At 41.6% G+C, this 19,649-nt stretch overlaps 2 protein-coding genes across 2 annotated transcripts in view; both read left to right on the top strand.

Moving 5' to 3' along the window:
- LOC120034862 (protein glass-like) overlaps positions 1 to 19,649 on the top strand; it is a 467,553-nt gene that overhangs the window by 378,723 nt on the left and 69,181 nt on the right. The window lies entirely within an intron of this gene.
- LOC120034806 lies at positions 1,043 to 17,570 on the top strand. The gene is made up of 6 exons (XM_038981438.1): positions 1,043 to 1,499; positions 1,895 to 2,022; positions 2,219 to 2,383; positions 7,918 to 8,073; positions 14,097 to 14,208; positions 14,433 to 17,570. Exons 1-6 carry the CDS (start codon positions 1,241 to 1,243, stop codon positions 15,392 to 15,394), a joined length of 1,782 nt encoding a protein of 593 aa, XP_038837366.1. The 5' UTR covers positions 1,043 to 1,240; the 3' UTR covers positions 15,395 to 17,570.

Genomic DNA, 19,649 nt, shown 5'->3' with positions numbered 1-19,649 from the left:
GTTGATCTCTTGGAGCAGGACACAGGAGAGCTGAATAGATCATGTGAGACAAAAGTGAGAGACAATAATGAATTAGTAGTTTGTTTGTGAACTAGAAAATTAACATCCTGACAGTCTGAGGCAGACTGCTCTGCAATCATCCTACTATTGACAGGGATAATGTGGCATTTCTTATTTGTCAGTAGGAATGAAATTAGTGGGTCCTGCCTTGATGACTGTATTAGATTTACAGTACTTGTCCTATAGATTTTGTCGTCTTACACTGTTGCCAAGAATAAACTGATAGCTGTATCGCTAGCATGTCATTCCAGGAAAGGGACGTTTTAGCAATCTGCACCTGCTAGCTAGCAACAGATCGAGCTAGCTACATCTAACGGTCTGGGAGGACAGAACACTACCACTCAACACCCCCTGCAACTGCTCTGCAGTAAAACATCGCAATCCCAACTATTTATCTGCCGTTGCCACCACAACCTCTATTTTCGGCGACTTTCGATCCATTTCTGCAGTACAATTGACAACCATAGCTATGAATGCCAAGAAACCTACCTTACTGAAGCACATATTCTTTCCATCACTCTCTATTAGATTCTGCCTACTCACGGAAATCCTCTCAGGATCCCTCACCCTCTACCGACCTTACTCTACCACTCTCTTCAGCATGTTTTTTGGGACTCAGGGATTTGACAGCATTACAAGGAAAATAATGCTCCATCACAGGCTCCTGAGCCTGTTTAGGGATGGGATTTAAACTGAGACTGAAAAAGTTTAATTATATTTATATGTATTTTGTATGATCTCGGTTTAACCCCCCCCCCACCCGCAATGGAATATTTTGTTTCAATACCCCGTACAGTAAGTGGAGGCAATACACCACAATAGGTGTAGTTTGCCATAAAACCTTAAAGAAGGCGAGTTGATGTGTAACACAATAAGCAGTACCGTAATTCAAAGAACAGCGCGCATATCCTTCTCATTTAGCCACACCCTTTGAGCTATGACGCCACCCAATAACATAGTTTATCTTCAGCGTAAACGGAAGTGAACAGTGACCAAGAAGAATTTACACATTAGCGTTTTTATTGTTGATATTAAGACGTGTATTGACAACATGGAACTCAAAATGTGACTTATTTAACTGCACAGCATCGCATACTTACCCCATGTAGTCTTTAATTCGCGTTGGAGTCAGGACTTGGTTGATAGACGTTTTTTAGGTAACGCTAGTTAGCTGCTAACAATGGCTAACTGTATGGTTTTTCACACTCAAATAGCCTCCATCATGGAGGTGCTAGCAAATGCAGCCGTAGCAGATATCTGTAAACTCGTAGACGACGACTATGCAGTGTTTCGTTTGGAAATAACTCAAAGCCAGAAAGAAAACAGGGCATTGCGGAGGAAACTACAGCTACTGGAACTGAAGGTGGCACGAGAGCGCGTCCCCTCCAGTCGTACCAGTAGTGTCAAGATCCTCGACCGATACAGAGGAATGGCAAGAGGTACATTTTGCAGAAGGCTGAGGCTGCGCGGCCTAACGCCACCCATATATAACTCAGTGCCTGTCGCCCCGTTCCCCTCTGCACATGTGTTAACTGGAATTGGGTCTTGGTCAGTTTTTGGATAGTATGCACTAATTCCCCAGATTACTTAGCTATCTTGACCAAAGAAACAATATAAAATTCTAGCCAGATTAATTTACTGCATTAAACGAACGCAATGTGTTGCATGGAACATAATAATACATTGATCAATAAAAAGTACATCAACTAGTTATGCTAAGTGTTACCTTACATCCTTACCAATTCTAGACAGTGTCAAAACTGTCAATAGTGTACAATATAGCGTTGAGCATTGACAGTAGCTAACCTAACAACCCCCCCCCATTCACTCTCAGGTGAAGGACATCTCACTGGAGGCCACAGGAGCTTTGTGAAGCCAGCGGAACACAATACATGGCGAGATGACCAACCAATTGCTGTTGAGGGGAGTGGAACTTCAACCCAGCATGTTATCGTGATAGAGGTGAGTGTAATAGGGTTATATAAAAAAATTACATTTACTTTGTAAATTAAATTTGGCCGTTTATTTCAGAAAGGCTCCCCTCAGCTATTCACTTGCTTACATGTACATCTGCCATAGGGGAGCTTGTAAGACTTTCCTAAGACGCTGTTATACAATTCAACTCATGTACCAGTAATAACCTCTTTTCTTTTGTCAGTCTGCAGATGCAGAGGCTGCAGGTCCTGGGGTCAAGCAGGAGAGTTCTGAAGGAGAGGAAATCCAACGGCACAGCATAGACATCCAGACTGGAGCACCCGCTGTACCCACGGAGGACCCCACCACCGCCCCAGCGCAGCCCAGGACCCAACGCAACATCATGGAGGTCAGTGGAACGCTGAACGCCGTTCTCAAGACAGAAACAGACACAGAGACTTTAACTGAAACACAAAGGCTAGACACAGGATCTGACCACAGATCAGATCAAGGGAGACTGGTCTGTCACACAGGATCTGATCCTGCTCCAGGCTCAGAGTATTTACTTTACGGTAATCCGAGCCCGAGGACGGTTCAGTCCCAACGGGACTCGGGTGACGCGTTACATGATCCGTCTTGTTCTTACACTACAGAGATGGACCCTGGCAACATGACCTTGGGTTTAGAGGTTGATCTATCTAGAGGGGACTGGAACCGGTACAGTAGTCGTGTATACTCTGAAGGGTGCCTAGATAAGAAAGGGGAGGGTTTGGTTGTAGATGAAGTGAAAGTGGAGTGTGAGGTTCCTCCCACATGGAATGCAGATAGTCACCTAGGATATGGACTCTTACAGAGCAGAGGTTTTTTAGATTACAGGGAAAGCTCAGAGACAAATCCGAATGTCTCAACCCACTCCCCTTTACACTCGCTCAGGGATCGCGACATAGTGTCCACGTCGATTGGGCCTTCCAATTCTCACGGCCACATCCTTTTCGATCAGGTATCGAACTCAAACGACAGGGCTAGAGCTCAGGGAGTGGGAGCCGCATCAAGCAATAGTAAAGAGAAACGGTTCCTCTGCATGTTCTGTAACAAAGGCTTCAGCTGCCCCCAGAAGGTGGAGATCCACCAGAGGGTCCACACAGGAGAGAAACCCTTCAGCTGTACACAGTGTCACAAACGCTTTGCCCAGGCTTGTGACCTGAAGAGGCACCAAAGGGTCCACACAGGGGAGAAACCCTACAGCTGCCCCCAGTGTGATAAGAGGTTCTCCCACCAGCACCATCTGAAGAGGCACATGAAGGTCCACACAAGATAGAGACTAGGTGGAGGGCCGAAAAACGTTAAGTTGATTGATCCCTGTCGAGGGAGGGGCTGATTTTTGTAGATGACAGTAAAACATTCTTATGATGACTATTACATGTGTTGGTACTTTCAATTCTTGCACATTTTCTCATAAAAAGTATATTCCAATATTCTGTTGGGCAAATTTTCTAAACTGCTTAACTTTGAACCAATCAGAACTCCAGCACAAACACCTTGTGATGAAGGCAGCCAATGGACTGCTTCTGTCTACGACGTAAATACTGCCTCTTGTGAAAACGCAAGCTGCTGTCTGATGAAGAGGAACAGATATAGCTAACTCCCAAAGACTGAAATAAGATAAATATCTGTTTAAGTCCACTGGTAATATGCAGCATGCAACATGAATTGTCTTGATTTTAAGAAGAGAGAACGCTGTTTACAATTTAGCCAATTTATTGAAAGCTAGCCAATGTTTTTTTGACTAGCCTAGTCAGCTACTGTAAATGTCAATTTGTGTTTCATTAGCTTTCTTTGTCAGTGAATTCAATTTTTTAAATCATGTTGTCTCATTTCAAGTAACTAGCTGCAAACTTAAATAAACATTTAATCATCATAAATGCTCCATAGAAACCCAAATAAAAGCACGTAGATAGAAAGATGTGTGTGTCATGAATGGAGGTCTAAAAATGATGGCTGCATATGCATATTAGCCAAATCATATAGCATACCTTGCAGTACAATCTTCTCTAAAAACAGTTGTACAATGTGCTTTGCAATAAGAAAACCAGTTTGATTTCTAAACCAGATGAGTTCTCAAATTGCAGCTAACATATCTCATGGTGGGCATGCATAATGTTGGATGCATTAGAATATAAAGTATGGAAAATGATAAAGAGCCTTTAGGATTATAGAAAAAACAGTTGGGAAATGAATGTTTCTTTGTTTTGTTTGAGTTTCAAATACAAAATGTTCAGTGAATGTGAATATATTTAGGTGGTTTAAATTATACATTTTCCTACTAACCTTCTAAAAGTTGACAGTGCCAAGATTTTGCAAATCCATTCATTATTCTACTAACTATGACTGAATGCGAGACAAGTTTCCCATAATGTACATTTCATGCATATACAGTGCCTTTGGAAAGTATTCAGACCCCTTGACTTTTTCCACATTTTGTTACGTTAGCCTTATTTTAAAATTGATAAAATTGTTTTTTTTCATCAATCTACACGCAATACCCCATAATGAAAAGCAAAAACAGGTTTTTATAATTTTTTGCTAATAAAAAAACATAACTGAAATACCTTATTTACATAGTTATTCAGACCCTTTGCTATGAGACTCGAAATTGAGATCAGGTGCATCCTGTTTCCATTGATTATCTTTGACCCATTTCTACAACTTGATTGGCGTCCACCTGTGGTAAATTCAATTGATTGGACATGATTTGGAAAGGCACACACGTCTATATAAGGTCCCACAGTTGACAGTGCATGTCAGAGCGAAAACCAAGCCATGAGGTCGAAGGAATTGTCCGTAGAGCTCCGAGACAGGATTGTGTCGAGGCACAGATCTGGGGAAGGGTCCAAAAAAATGTCTGCAGCATTGAATGTCCCCAAGAACACAGTGGCCCTGATCATTCTTAAATGGAAGAAGTTTGGAACCACCAAAGACACTTCCTAGAGCTGGCCGCCCGGCCGAACTGAGCAATTGGCAGAGAAGGGCCTTGGTCAGAGAGGTGACCAAGAACCCAATGGTCACTTTGACAGAGCTCCAGAGTTCCTCTGTCGAGATGGGATAAACTCCCAGAAGGACAACTATCTCTGCAGCACTCCACCAATCAGGCCTTTATGGTAGTGTGGTCAGACGGAAGCCACTCCTCAGTAAAAAGCACATGACAGCCCGCTTGGAGTTTGCCAAAAGGCACCTAAAGGACACTCGGGCCATGAGAAACAAGATTCTCTCGTCTGATGAAACCAAGATTGAACTCTTTGGCCTGAATGCCAAGCGTCACATCTGGAGTAAACCTGCCATCATCCCTATGGTGAAGCATGGTGGTGAAGCATGGTGGTGGCAGCATCATGCTGGGGGGATATTTTTCAGCGGCAGGGACTGGGAGACTAGTCAGGATCAAGGGAAAGATGAACGGAGCAAAGTACAGAAAGATCCTTGGTGAAAACCTGCTCCAGAGTGCTCAGCACCTTAGACTGGGGCGAAGGTTCACCTTCCAACAGGACAACGATCCTAAGCACACAGCCAAGACAACACAGGAGTGGCTTCGGGACAAGTCTCTGAATGTCCTTGAGTGGCCCAGCCAGAGCCCGGACTTGAACCTGATTGAACATTCCTGAAAATAGCTGTGCAGCAACGCTCCCCAACAAACCTGACAGAGCTTGAGAGGATCTCCAGAGAAGAATGGGAGAAACTTCCCAAATACAGGTGTGCCAAGCCTGTAGTGTCGTACCCAAGAAGACTCGAGGCTGTAATCACTGCCAAAGGTGCTTCAACAAAGTACTGAGTAAATGTTCTGAATGCTTATTTAAAATTTATATTTCATTATATATTTTATAAATGTGCAAAACTTTTTTGCTTTGTCATTTTGGGGTATTGTGTGTAGATTGAGGGGGGAAAATAATTTTATCAATTTTAGAATAAGGCTGTAATGTAAGAAAATGTGGAAAAAGTCAAGAGGTCTGAATACTTTCCGAAGGTGTGGACTGACAGTGAAATGCTTACTTACGGCCCTTCCCAACAATACAGAGAAAGAAAAGAGAGATAATAGAAAAGGAACAAATGTATTCAGAATTAATAAATATACACTCTGAAAACCAGGTCCTCCCTCGACAGAAGATAATGTAGCTTGCTAAAGCCCATCACCTGTACGCACTGCAGGAAGAGTTTCTGGGAGAGGAGCTAACTCAGGATACACCAGCAGAAAAAACATTCCACTCTATAACATAGAAAGTAAGGCTGGAATTTGCCAGGGACCTCATGATAAAATATTATCACAATAGTTAGGTTCCGATGCAATATTTATTACGCTTCTCACAATTGTATATGTATTCCGATTTGATATTGCGATTTGATGTTCCAAACATATTGCTCATTATATGTCTGCTGCAGAGAGAGGAGAGAGCATGAGAAAACAAGTTTTGATAAATCTGGGAAATAAAAGTGCTGAAAACATGTTGGCTCACTATTTGAAAAGAAGATGGAGAACAAGCTATAGGATGAAAAATACCGGAGGTTTTTTGCAGGTACAGCCGACTAGCGCCAGCTAACGCTACCTACAGTAGCAAAAAAGTAATAATAATAAAACATATTTTTTAAATAAATCGGTAATTGGAGTCAAATATCGATATATCATCTAAAAATTATATTGCAATATGTAACTGACATGTTAAGCAATATGCAACACGATTTGTAACCATTCCAATCATTAAATACATATTCATTTTCATTGTTGTCAACAGAGAAGAACCACAGATTCATTTGGATTAATGAGAGTAACAGATTTCAGTGTTGAATATTCCTGAGCAAAATATTGCATCCAGACATTGTGTGATATATAAGGCAGCGGTCTAAGACACAGCGGTCTAAGGCACTGCATCTCAGTGCTAGAGGCGTCACTACAGACCCTGGTTCAATTCCAGGCCGTGATTGGGAGTCCCATAGCGCAGCGCACAATTGGCCCAGCATCGACCGGGTTAGGCCGTCATTGTAAATAAGAATTTGTTCTGACTGACCTGCCTAGTTAAATAAAGGTTCAATAAAATAAAATACAAATATATTAACACTAAAAAGTCTGTTACATCAAATAAAATGTATTTATAAAGCTCGTTTTACATCAGCAGATGTCACAAAGAGCTATACAGAAACCCAGCCTAAAACTCCAAACAGCAAGCAATGCAGATGTAGAAGCACGGGGGCTAGGAAAAACTCCCTAGAAAGGCAGGAACCTTGGAAGAATCCTAGAGAGGAACCAGCCTCTGAGTCGTGGCCAGTCCTCTTCTGGCTGTGCCAGGTGGAGATAGAGTACATGGCTATTAAGGTCAGATTGTTCTTCAAGATGTTCATATTGTGTTTGTACTGTGTAGGCTATATGATGTTCACAAATGCCTGTATCATTACTTCTATTCAACTACTTAATTTTTATGAGTAAATGAATGCAGTTTATCAAGTTCATGCAGTTTTTAGTTGAGACGTATGTGTAGTTTATATATTGTGTATTTAAAACTCAGACTTTTCATTCTAAGACTTTCATTGAGACACTCTTTAATATACATCACATCTGATCTCACCCTATTCTGCATACACACAACAGCGCTTTATAACCATTATACATTTACAAAATATACCTACACATACCGACACACTAACAAACACCTACTGTACACGTCAAAATAGTTTAGTCAGGTTTGTCTGATGACTTTTGACTTATCATAGCTGATTTTTTACCCACAACGTCATATTTATGTCCACCATGATGGGTTTAACAACAATGAAATCATTCTGTAACTACAGTACAGGACTCATGTAGTGGGGATGGGTAAACACCATGTTGAAAGTGTGTTTATCTGTGTGTACGTACCTGAGGGAGTGTATGTCTGTGTAATCTGTATCACATGTCTCTTCCAGGTGGAGGAGGTGCTGCTGGTGAAGGAGGAGGGGTTTGAGGAGGGTCTGGGGAACCCTGAGGGGACCATGGCCATTGAGGACAACCAGACTACACCTCCTCCTGAACCCACAGAGGAACCAGCTGAGCAGCACAGGACCACACATAGTCTCACTGAGGTGAGCCCACTGTAAACTACTGTCTGAATGGTATTAGGTCAGAGCTCGGATCCACAAAGCCTCTCTGAGTAGCAGTGCTGAACTAGGATCAGTTTTTATTTTTAGATCATAATGAATAAGATAATATAGACAGATGGGGACCTGATCCTCGATCAAACTTCTACTCTGAGACTACCCTGGGGCCGTACCCACAAAGCGTCACAGAAAAGGTCATAGGAATTTGGTTAAAACCTGTTTTAAGACAACAACAAAAAACTCTAAGCTCAGAGTAGGTTTTAGGATGATGTTAAGACACTGCTCAGACACTCTGAGCCAGGAGTAAAATCAACTCATAAAAGTTTCTCAGCTGGTAATCATGACAGTTTGAGGTACCGTAAAGGAAAGATAGTGATGACGCTCATTGACATTGTTACGGGGCCTTTCCAACAATGCAGTGAGAAAGAAAATAGAGAAATAATAGAAAAGTAATGTCACAAGCCGGCTCATAGCCTGTGACAAAAATGAGGGGACACGAACAACAGGTATAGGCCAATTTAAAAGTGTTCTTTATTATAAACAAACTATTAACTTAAACTAAGAAAAAGGAATGAGGTGTGGAAGTATCATGATGTAAGGTGTATGTAAAGTGCATGGATGCGTGAATATGTGTGTGTGAACATGACTGAGTGAAAACTATGCAAAACTACAAAGGAACAAACAAATCATGAGCATACCTGGAGGAGCAGAGAGAGAGAGAGAGGTGATTAGTAAGCAGTTTTATACCCTGAGCCCAGGTGGCTCCAATCACTAACGACCCTCCTCTGCCTGCAGGAGGAACCGCCCCTGCACTGCAGAGGAGGAGCCGTGACAGTAATAACAGAATAATGATAAATACACAATGAGTAATGATACATGGGGTACCAGTACTTGGATAATTGAGGTAGATATGTACATATAACTAGGAATAAAGTGACTAGTCAACAGGACAGATAATAAACAGCAGCGTATGTGATGAGTCAAAAAAAGTTAGTGCAAAAAGGTCAATGAAGATAGTTAACCAAATAGCTACCCGGACTATTTAACTCACTATTTAGCAGTCTTATGGCTTGGGAATAGAAGCTGTTCAGGGTCCTGTTGGTTCCAGACTAGGGCTGTGGTGGTCACGAAATTTAGTCAGCCGGTGATTGTCAAGCAAATAACTGTCGGTCTCACAGTAATTGACCTTTAATTAATATAAACACATTTTGCATCTCCTGGCTTCCACACTCCTGCCTAAAAGCCACTGATGCTGACCTTTGTAACATCTACATTTTAAAAAGTCTAATAAATCCATTTAATATAGCCTACACCTTCACAACAAATCCATTATTTATTTTAGACCGGTCTAAAGAAACATGATATAAAGGAAATGTAGTCTATTTCAGAAGAACAGAATAGCATACTCTGAGTTGTCCTTATGTTAGAGTGCGCACATGCGGCTATTCTGTGTTGAGGTGTTAACTTCTCTAGGATAGGTGGGACGGTAGCGTCCCACTTGGCCAAATCCAGAAAAAATGTAGCGCGCCAAATTCAAATATATTACTATAAAATCAATCTTTCATGAAATCACACATGAAAGACACCAAATTAAAGCTACACATGTTGTGAATCCAGCCAACATGTCTGATTTCAAAAAGGATTTACGGGGAAAGCACACCAAACAATTATGTTAGCTCAGTACATAGCCACAGAAAAACACAGCCATTTTCCCAGCAAAAGATAGTAGTAACAAAAAACAGAAATAGAGATAAAATTAATCACTAACCTTTGAACATCTTCATCAGATGACACTCATATGACATCATGTTACACAATACATTTATGTTTTGTTCGATAATGTGCATATTTATCAACAAATCTCGGTTTACATTGGCGCCATGTTCAGAAATGCCTCCAAAATATCCGGAGTAATTACAGAGAGCCACGTCAAATAACAGAAATACTCATCATAAACTTTGATGAAAGATGCATGTTTTACGTATAATTTAAGATACACTTGTTCCTAATGCAACCGCTGTGTCAGATTTAAAAAAAACTTTACGTAAAAAGCACACCATGCAATAATCTGAGACTGCGCTCAGATGTAACAACATTTCTCCGCCATGTTGGAGTCAACAGAAATACGAAATTACATCATAAATATTCCCTTACCTTTGATTATCTTCATCAGAATGCAGTGCCAGGAATCCTAGTTCCACAATAAATCGTTGTTTTGTTCGATAATGTCCATTACTTATGTCCAATTAGCTAATTTTGCTAGCATGTGTAGTACACGTGTCCAAACGCTCGCGCAGATGCAGGCAAACGTCGGACGAAAACTTCAAAAAATTATATTCCAGGTCGAATAAACTGGTCAAACTAAGTAGAGAATCAATCTTCAGGATGTTGTTATCATTTGTATCCAATAAGGTTCCAACCGGAGAATTCTTTTCAGTCTCTATAAGTAATGGAACGCAAGACGATATAATGAGGAAAGCGCGTGACCAAGAACTGGCAATCTGCCAGACCACTGACTCATTCCCCTCCCATCCGGTCCCACAACACAGCATAAGCTTCATTCCACGTTCTACTGACTGTTGACATCTAGTGGAAGGTGTATGAAGTGCAAACAGATCCATATATTACAGGGAATTGAATAGGCGATGACTTTAACAACGACCACTCTCAGAATTTTCACTTCCTGTTTGGATTTTTTCTCAGGTTTTTGCCTGCCATATGAGTTCTGTTATACTCACAGACAACAGTTTTAGAAACTTCAGAGTGTTTTCTATCCAATAGTAACAATAATATGCATATATTAGCATGTGGGACAGAGTAGGAGGCAGTTCACTATGTGCACGAAATTCATCCAAAAGTGATTTACGGGGAAAGCACACCAAACAATTATGTTAGCTCAGTACATAGCCACAGAAAAACACAGCCATTTTCCCAGCAAAAGATAGTAGTAACAAAAAATCTTTCAAAAGTGAAAATGCCGCCCCCTATACCAAAGAAGTTAACAAAGAAATAGGTAGTCCTATATGCTTAATTTAGAGTTATTAATGTATCTTTAGTTGTTCTACAAACGTTGGGCTACATGTTTTGATTTCTAATACATTGTAAGGCTGCATGATGCGACTCTAATGAGGATTTTTTTTTGTCGCTTGAAAGGCATGAACTCTGCTTTGTTTTTTTTGTGCAGGCTGTACACACTTCGTCAGTCTCTCATTCACAATTTGAGAAGCACTTGATAATGCCTCGAATTTCCCGGCGGCATCCCCTTTGTGTGGCCATAATGCACCCTAAAAGAAATCCATGCCTTTTGCAGCCCTTCACCCTGATTGCTGCATGCTCCGTAGCACTTCTCACTCACATGGCTCTCCATCACGTGATCTGGTCTTTCTCACAGGCTACAAGTGAAGACAGACACATCGGGACGCAACTGCACACATTCTTATCCAATTCCGAGGTGCATATTGAAGATATTGGAAGAACTGTTCACATTTACTTTTCGTCAGCCAACAAGATGAGCAGGCCTAACGTACAGCAAAAGCACTAGCCTATGTCAATCTATTATCCCCCATAGTACAAAAGTTGGCCTATTATATTCTGTGCGAGAAATAAATATTCCAAACATAGTCTGGGACAGTTGTGGGATTCGATAGATCTCAAATTAATACAACCACTAACATCAACAAAAACTTTTTTACGCAATGTGGCTGATGCAACAGATCAGAACATTTAGCTTAAAATGTTGATAAAATATTAGGCTATTTCTTCAAATTATAAGTGCAGCTATGCGCACACGGCAATAGGCTATAAGCGCAAATGTTCCATTAGTGGGAAAACACCATTATCAAATGTGATCACAAATGCAATTATGCATGGAATACTGTTATTATAAAGGTGCATTTTTATGGTGAAAATGACCTTTCCCAAACTTGACACTCAGGCGCTGCTTATATATGCCAGTTAGGCTCTACACCCCTTGTAAAGCGGATTAATGTGCTTAATTTTAAGAAGTTATTTGGCCACGTTTTAGTTGTGATACAAACCTTCAAACAGGCCTATGGGCTAGGCTACATGAGATGTGCGAATATGATTTTTTTTACATTTAAGTATATATTTTTTCGTCACTAGTTGCACAGGTGACATGCTGGTAGAAATGAGGCAAAACGGATTCAGTTTTCCTGCATTAAAATCACCGTCCACTAGGAGCACCTCCTCTGGATGAGCATTTTCTTGTTTGCTTATGGCCCTATACTACGTATTGAGTGTGGTCTTAGTCCCATCATCTGTTTGGGGTGGTAAATAGACAGCTATGAAAAATATAGATAAACTCTCTTTGTAAATAGTATGGTCTACAGCTTATCATGAGGTATTCTAACTCATGCGAGCAGAACCTCGAGACTTCCTTAATATTAGAGATCGCACACCAGCTGTTGTTATCAGAGACATACACCTCCCCCTTGAGCTTACTGGATGCTGCCGTTCTGTCCTACTGCTGCCAGATGTATATTATCCATGTTCATGTTCAGCCAAGACTCCGAGAACCATAGGTTATTACAGTTCTTCAGGTGCCGTTGATAGGATAGACTCGAATGGAGCTCGCCCAGTTTGTTTTCCAGTGATTGTACATTCGCCAATAGAAGAGGGGTTAGAGGTCGTTTATGTATTCGCCTACATAGTTTGTCAGGGCGCCTGCATGTTGGCCTCTCTTGCGCAGTCTTTTTCTTTTCCGAGTCTTCGGTATTAGGGCCTGGTCCGGGGTGAGCAGTAGGTCCTGCTCCTCTGACTCGTTGAAGTAGAAATATTAATCCAAATCGAGGTTAGTGATCGCTGTTCTGATATCCAGAAGCTCTTTTCGGTCATAAGAATTAGAATTATGGGGAATAACTCATCACGATGAGGCATTGCCAGCTTTGGACTATAGAATGCTTCAGACAACCATCAAATGTTGCAATGGTAAAATGTTTAATATAATTTTCACCTGATACAATTACTTTGCCTACTCTTAATTCTTGCCTAATATTTTTGCATGCATAACCTTTTTTGTAACCAATTCTGATGGTGGTTAAAAGCAGAATTTTGTTAATGGGCTATTACAGTTATATCAACACATTCGTCACTACCGTTTAACAACTCTAAATTGCTTTGGCACAGTAGGCATCAACTAACTTGCCGATAATGTTGCATAAAACGTTTGAACAGTCTATAATTTTCATTGAACATAATCAAAGTTAGCATAGGCCCTACCATGTGAAAATGATAGACCTTTCAAACGTTTTATGCAACATTACCTAGATGCTTTCAATTTCCAAACCTATAGGCATGCTCAATTTAAGTATATTTTTTAAAGATAGACTGTCAATGTCTATCAAGGTGATATTGCGCTCCAAAGGGATAACTTAAAATAACATAATGTAGGTTATTGAAATTATCTTTAAAAAATAGGGATTATTTATTAGCCTAGTGGTTAAAACAATTTAGGCATATAAAGTGAAATCATTGTCAAAAGCGCAAGAGATACTGTTGCAGGTAGGTCTACATCATTTATGGGTTGATCATATTCAAATATAAACACATTCTTTCAACAACTCCAAAGTAATTGCCTATGGTGCAGGAACCACTGACTCGCTGACCTTTTCTATTATCAAGACACTTGCTGGGAACTCAACTAGTTAGGACAGCTCATGAGGTCTCCTAAATATCTGTAGACTAGATTGGGACTCGTATGACTAAAGATGCTTCAAGCATAGCTTTTATTTTTACCCATTAGAGTAGGAGAACTTCTACTCTGAGACACTTTGTGGATGCAGGCCCTGGTCTTGATTCATTTCGTCTTAAGTGTGGGACCATTCTTTTCATTTATTAAACCATTAAAGAGTATCAAGTAATAAAATCAACTAACATGTTTGTATAGTACTCATAGCAATCTCTCATTGCCAAATCAGAAGACGCTGCATAGCAGGGTGCTCATATGAGATTTCTTGATCCAACATCCTCTCACTCTGTATCTCTTACAGTCAGTAGACATGGAGGATGGGAAGCCTGATCTGATGCTGGTCAAAGAGGAGACAATAGAAGAGGAACCAGAGAGCATTGACCTGCTGAGTGGATTAAAGATGGGGGAGCAAGGTAAAGGAGAAATACATATAGCCTACATACAGTAATAGATCTTCAATGGGAATAGTAATGTGCCTGGCTATTATTTTTTCAGAAAATTAAATCAATACAACTTATGTTTACATACAAAATCACACAATGCATGAACTTGACCAGGTAATTGATTAAAAAAACTCCATATGTAGAGTTTTCTCTGACATGTTTTTTAAAGTCTATTTTCTAACCTCTTCCTTCAGGTGGTTGGCTGGAGGTTAAAAGAGGAGACTGGGCGGCCATCTTGGATTCCCAGACCGGAGCAGCCAAGGGTCGAGGAGACGACATCACCGAGCTGGCCAGTGCCAGAGGCGACATAGTGGAGGTCAGTGGATGGGACAGCATCCTTAATGCCGGGCAGGGGAACAACACTGTTAACCACAACCTGAAACAGACAGTCGAACACAAAACAACAGCTAAACTTAGTTTCCATGACAACAGACTGGCTGAGACCAGGGCAAGGCGTAGATTTGGTCTGCAGGGACGGGGTGGTGTGGGTGTGAGTCGGGAGAGAACAGACACAGACTCTGCTAGCGATGCTCCGTCCTGCTCCTATAGTTGTGATTCAGAGAGACTGATGGCGCCTCAGGTTAACCCCCTAACAGATGCTGCCTTCAGCCTGCCTTCTATAGGATCTATCAACTGGAACATGGACCCTGTGACAACACAGACACCCCCTGGCCTTCATCCTCCTCACACTCTTCTAATGTTAAACCAGACCACAGACAATGACAGTGCCTCAACACTAAATAGCTACACAAGCCCATTGACAAGTGACAGTAGTGGAGACGGAATCAGTAAAGGTGGCAGCGCCAAGGAGAAGCGATTCCCGTGTTCGTTCTGTGGGAAAGCCTTCAGTTTCCCCCAACAGCTGGAGATCCACCAGAGGATGCACACAGGGGAGAAACCTTTCTGCTGCAACCTGTGCCGGGCTAGTTTCTCCCACTTATCCAGCCTGAAGAGGCACCAGAGGGTCCACACGGGGGAGAAACCTTTTGGTTGCCACCTGTGCCGGGTCAGTTTCTCCCACACGTCCAGCCTGAAGAGGCACCTGAATGTCCACACGGGAGAGAGGCCGTTCGCCTGTACGCACTGCGAGAAGAGGTTCTCAGAGAGAAGCTACCTCAGGTTACACCAGCAGAAAATGCACACGGCCCATGTATAGTGTAGAGTAGTATTAGTTAGTTTGTAGTTAATTATGTTGGTTTAGGATGTAGTCGGGAACTGAATGAGGTGAACTGAGGAAAGAATTAGTATGATGAGGCAGAGGAGATGATATGGTTGGTGTGATGGGGTCTATAAAAATGCTTCACTGATGAGAAGTGACAACATTGTCCTGTTTGATGCGCGTGTTTTATAATGAGGAACTGATAGTGCCTTAATTCATGTTTACTTGACAAAGTAATGAAGCTGTGTGTAATATTAAACCTTTTCCAAAGTATTCTCATTCATTTTATCAAAGCGAGGGTACCAGATTTACAGCAAAGGTCAAGTGTTACCATAGTGCGAGAAAAAATTATACTTGTTACTAGGGCTTTTGCGGTAATCCAGCATTCATGAGTCATGACCTCAATAAAATTCTATGTGACCAGTCATGGTAATCTCCTTTTAAGCACTTAGGACATATGTTAGTAGTACCCAACTCGGTAAAGATCATCAGGTCGCTAATGGCCTGGTACTCAGGGCTCTATTGTCATTCTAGCCTCTCTGACATCAACGCAAATGTCATCGAAAATCACAAACACTTATCATCAAAACAGTATGTGCTTTTAAAACTTACCTCACTGTGATTAGTTGATTGGTTGTCGTTCTGCTCTTGAACAAGGCAGTTAAGCCACTGTTCCTAGGCCGTCATTGAAAATAAGAATTTGTTCTTAACTGACTTGCCTAGTTAAATAAAGGTAAAATAAAAACAGTGGGAAAAAAGCTAATAAAAAACGGATTTAAGGTATCTTTGGTACAAAATTGGCCTAGCCTAAATACAACTAATTCAGTCTACATTATAGTGAATTTTTATTTTATTTTGAATAGCCTAGTAATAGGGCACGTTTTATATTTTTCATAATTAATAGGCTGACACATTACCTTTAGCTACAGAATATCTCACCACCGTGTGCTTCCATCTCCTCCCGGCTCTCCTTCATGGCATTCTTCAGCGCGCAGAGAGAGGCGCTGTCAACAGTTGAAATACCGTATACAGTTTCGGTGTGAAAACATGTTACTATCGATGTTCTCTTACAGATTTCACTTAGTTTCCCGAATGAAGCACTGGGTAGCTGCAGGAACAGGGTTGGAGTGCCCATGGCATACAGAGTTTGGGCGGAATATCTATCACATGTTGCGCCGCAACATAACCGTAGTTTACCAGATATGGGACGAAGTGGCGGGAAAGTGGCCTCCATTCGCTATTCGATACGGATGATATGTATTTTTTTCTCTTGCCCATGTTTCTGCCAATTTGATAATGGGCCATTCTAGATCTAAACTAATTTTACATATTTTTAAGATTAAATTGAGAATAGTCTGGTGAAATAATGGTCACTTGATGAGAGCTGGAGGGAACAGCATGTGCAGCCTGAGGCAAGGAACCGAGCACAAGCTTTTTTTTATATTTTTTTTTACATTTTCTCAAAATCGTCAACCTATAGTCGCATCTTGCAGCCCATATATCTTTTGATTTCTAAGGCGTTCTAAGGTTTGTATCATTCACAACTAAAGTTGCCAAATTACAGAAAATCTAGCATATAGGACCTGTTTCAAATGATGACTTTACGCTCAACATAGACACTTAACATGCGAAATCCTCTGGAAAGGGAAAAATATAATTTCTATTTTAAGTTAAATTATAATCTTATTACTATAAAATCATATAATAAAAAGTAATGGCATGGGACTTAAGGATATCTTGTCTGCTAAATGAACAAGCCTACAGCATGGCGCATAACCATACAATGATGTATTTTTGACAGTGTACAGTAGGACAACTCATATTCTATTCTTCTGAAATACATTTTCTTCATATCATGTATCTTTAGACTGGCGTAAAATAAATCATGGCTTTGTTGTGATGGTGTATATTCAATTGATTTATGATATTTTTAAATGTAGATGTTCCAAAGTTCATCAGCAGCTTGTATGCATGGAGGCCTGGAGATGCTCAACGTGTTGATGTTAATTAATGGTCAATTACGTGAGACTGACAGTCTTGCATGACAACCAGCTGACAAAATGTCATGACCACCACAGCCCAACTTATTGTTTTCTGCAATAAAAAGTACTGTGCTTTACATTATGTGAGTGTATTACCATTTTAGTTGAAATTAAATACAAAATTGACTCTGTGCTGACTGGCTTGTTTTTTTTGTATCATTGCAGAGACTGAGTTTCCCTTATTTCAGTCGAACCAAAACATTATACTTAATTGTTGAATCAACACATGGATTTTTTTTTTAAATAATAAACTCCAATGGCTTCATATTGTGAGGTACTTGAATCGCAGTGTTAGAGATGGGCTTGGCTGTGGGTTAACATTTTTTAATATGTCATGTTTCTGTGTGTACAGCAGAGATTCTTATATGAACCTTTTATATGCTCTTTTGTAAAATTTGTGTTTAGTCTGCAGTCCATGAGGACCTGCTGATATCCGGTGTTGCTGGCGGGAGAGAGTGGACCTCTGAAGAGGCTGGTCACAAACCCTGGCCCTGGACTAGGACCCTGGATCAGGAGACATCGTTATTCCGTCCCGATTCGGAACTAGGACCGACATACGAGGGACAGAGATTCCACCACTACACAAAACACAACCAGTGGACAGGTGGACTGAACAACCTCAGTCCTGGTGGTCATCAGAGAGACAGAGGCTCCAGTCAGGGATCCAGTCTGCAGCCCAGACCCTTCTCTTCACAGTCTCAGTGCAGGCATGAAGCAGGGCCTGGGGCTGATAGAGATAGACCCTCCTGTTCCTATGATTCAAACATCACAGTATCCATGATGAACAGAGCAAGTCACCCTGGGCTTCAGCCTTCACAGAGAGTGGTGGGAGACACCCCAGGTGGTAGTCAATCAGGAAGTCTTTCTTTTTCTTCACGATCTCGTCTAATGCCTGGTGACTGGGTTCATAGAAAGCCTGGGTCTGGGTCTAGCCTTCCTCGGTTACCTCAGGATTACCTCACCAATACAGACAGGGTCAGGATGGGCATTCACCACGAGAGGCACCTAACCTATAACACAGCACACAATCCCATCAACACCAAAACAATGGCTAGAGGTCAAGGAGGGAGCTCAAAGACTAACCACCTGGTGGTGGTGGCTCCTGCTTCTACCTCCTCTGGTGTCATAGGGTCACAAAGTAAGAGACCAAGCAATAGGACAGATGCTGAAAAGCCGTATGCCTGCCCCACGTGTGGGAAGAGCTTTGCGGAGGCAAGGTATGTGAAGCAGCACCAGACCATTCACACCAAGGAGAGGCCCTTCAAGTGCAAACTATGTTCCAAGAGCTTCTCCTTCCTGAGTTACCTCATCAGACATAGGAGTGCCCACAATGGGGATAAATCGTAGCAATTATTTAGCTGAACTATTATAGGTATCATGTGAAGTGTCCTGGGCTAAGAGTTTTTATTTTGTATTACTATGTTCCACAGTTGAGCATCTGGGTACTCTGACGTTCTCCCATAATACAGTTTGGCTGTTTGGTGTGCTGGCATAGCCGACACACTGTCATTGAAGTCTAACACTATATAAATACAGTGCATTCGGAAAGTATTCAGACCCTTCACTCAGTACTTTGTGGAAGCACCTTTGGCAGTGATTACAGCCTTGAGTCTTCTTGGGTATGACGTTACAAGCTTGGCACACCTGTATTTGGGGAGTTTTTCCCATTCTCTGCAGATCCGCAAGCTGTCAGGTTGGATGGTGGGCGTCGCTGCACAGCTATTTTCAGGTCTCTCCAGAGATGTATGATCGGGTTCAATTTCGGACTCTGGCTGGGCCCCTCAAGGACATTCAAAGACTTGTCCTGAAGCCACTCCTGCGTTGTCTTGGCTGTGTGCTTAGGGTTGTTTTCCTGATGGATGGTGAACCTTTTCCCCAGTCTGAGGTCCTGAGCGCTCTGGAGCAGGATTTCATCAAGGATCTCTCTGTACTTTTCTCAGTTCATCTTTCCCTAAACCTGACTAGTATCCCAGTCCCTGCCTCTGAAAAACATCCCCACAGCATAATGCTGCCACCACCATGCTTCACCGTAGGGATGGTGCCAGGTTTCCTCCAGACGTGATGCTTGGCATTCAGGCCAAAGAGTTTTCTCATGGTCTGAGAATCTTTATGTGCCTTTTGGCAAACTCAAAGCGGGCTGTCATGTGCCTTTTACTGAGGAGTTGCTTCCGTCTGGCCAGTCTACCATAAAGGCCTGATTGGTGGAGTGC

This window comes from Salvelinus namaycush, chromosome 42 (assembly GCF_016432855.1).
Source record: "Salvelinus namaycush isolate Seneca chromosome 42, SaNama_1.0, whole genome shotgun sequence".
Classification (NCBI taxonomy): Eukaryota; Metazoa; Chordata; class Actinopteri; order Salmoniformes; family Salmonidae; genus Salvelinus; species Salvelinus namaycush.
The sequence above is the reverse complement of the archived record's forward strand: the minus strand, read 5'-3'. Positions and strand labels throughout refer to the sequence as shown.

Coding starts and splice junctions, on each gene's coding strand:
- LOC120034806 (XM_038981438.1), top strand. CDS start 1,241: ATGGCTAACTGTATGGTTTTTCACACTCAAATAGCCTCCATCATGGAG. Junction 2,384..7,917: donor CCCAACGCAACATCATGGAG/GTCAGTGGAACG, acceptor TGTCTCTTCCAG/GTGGAGGAGGTGCTGCTGGT. Junction 8,074..14,096: donor CCACACATAGTCTCACTGAG/GTGAGCCCACTG, acceptor TATCTCTTACAG/TCAGTAGACATGGAGGATGG.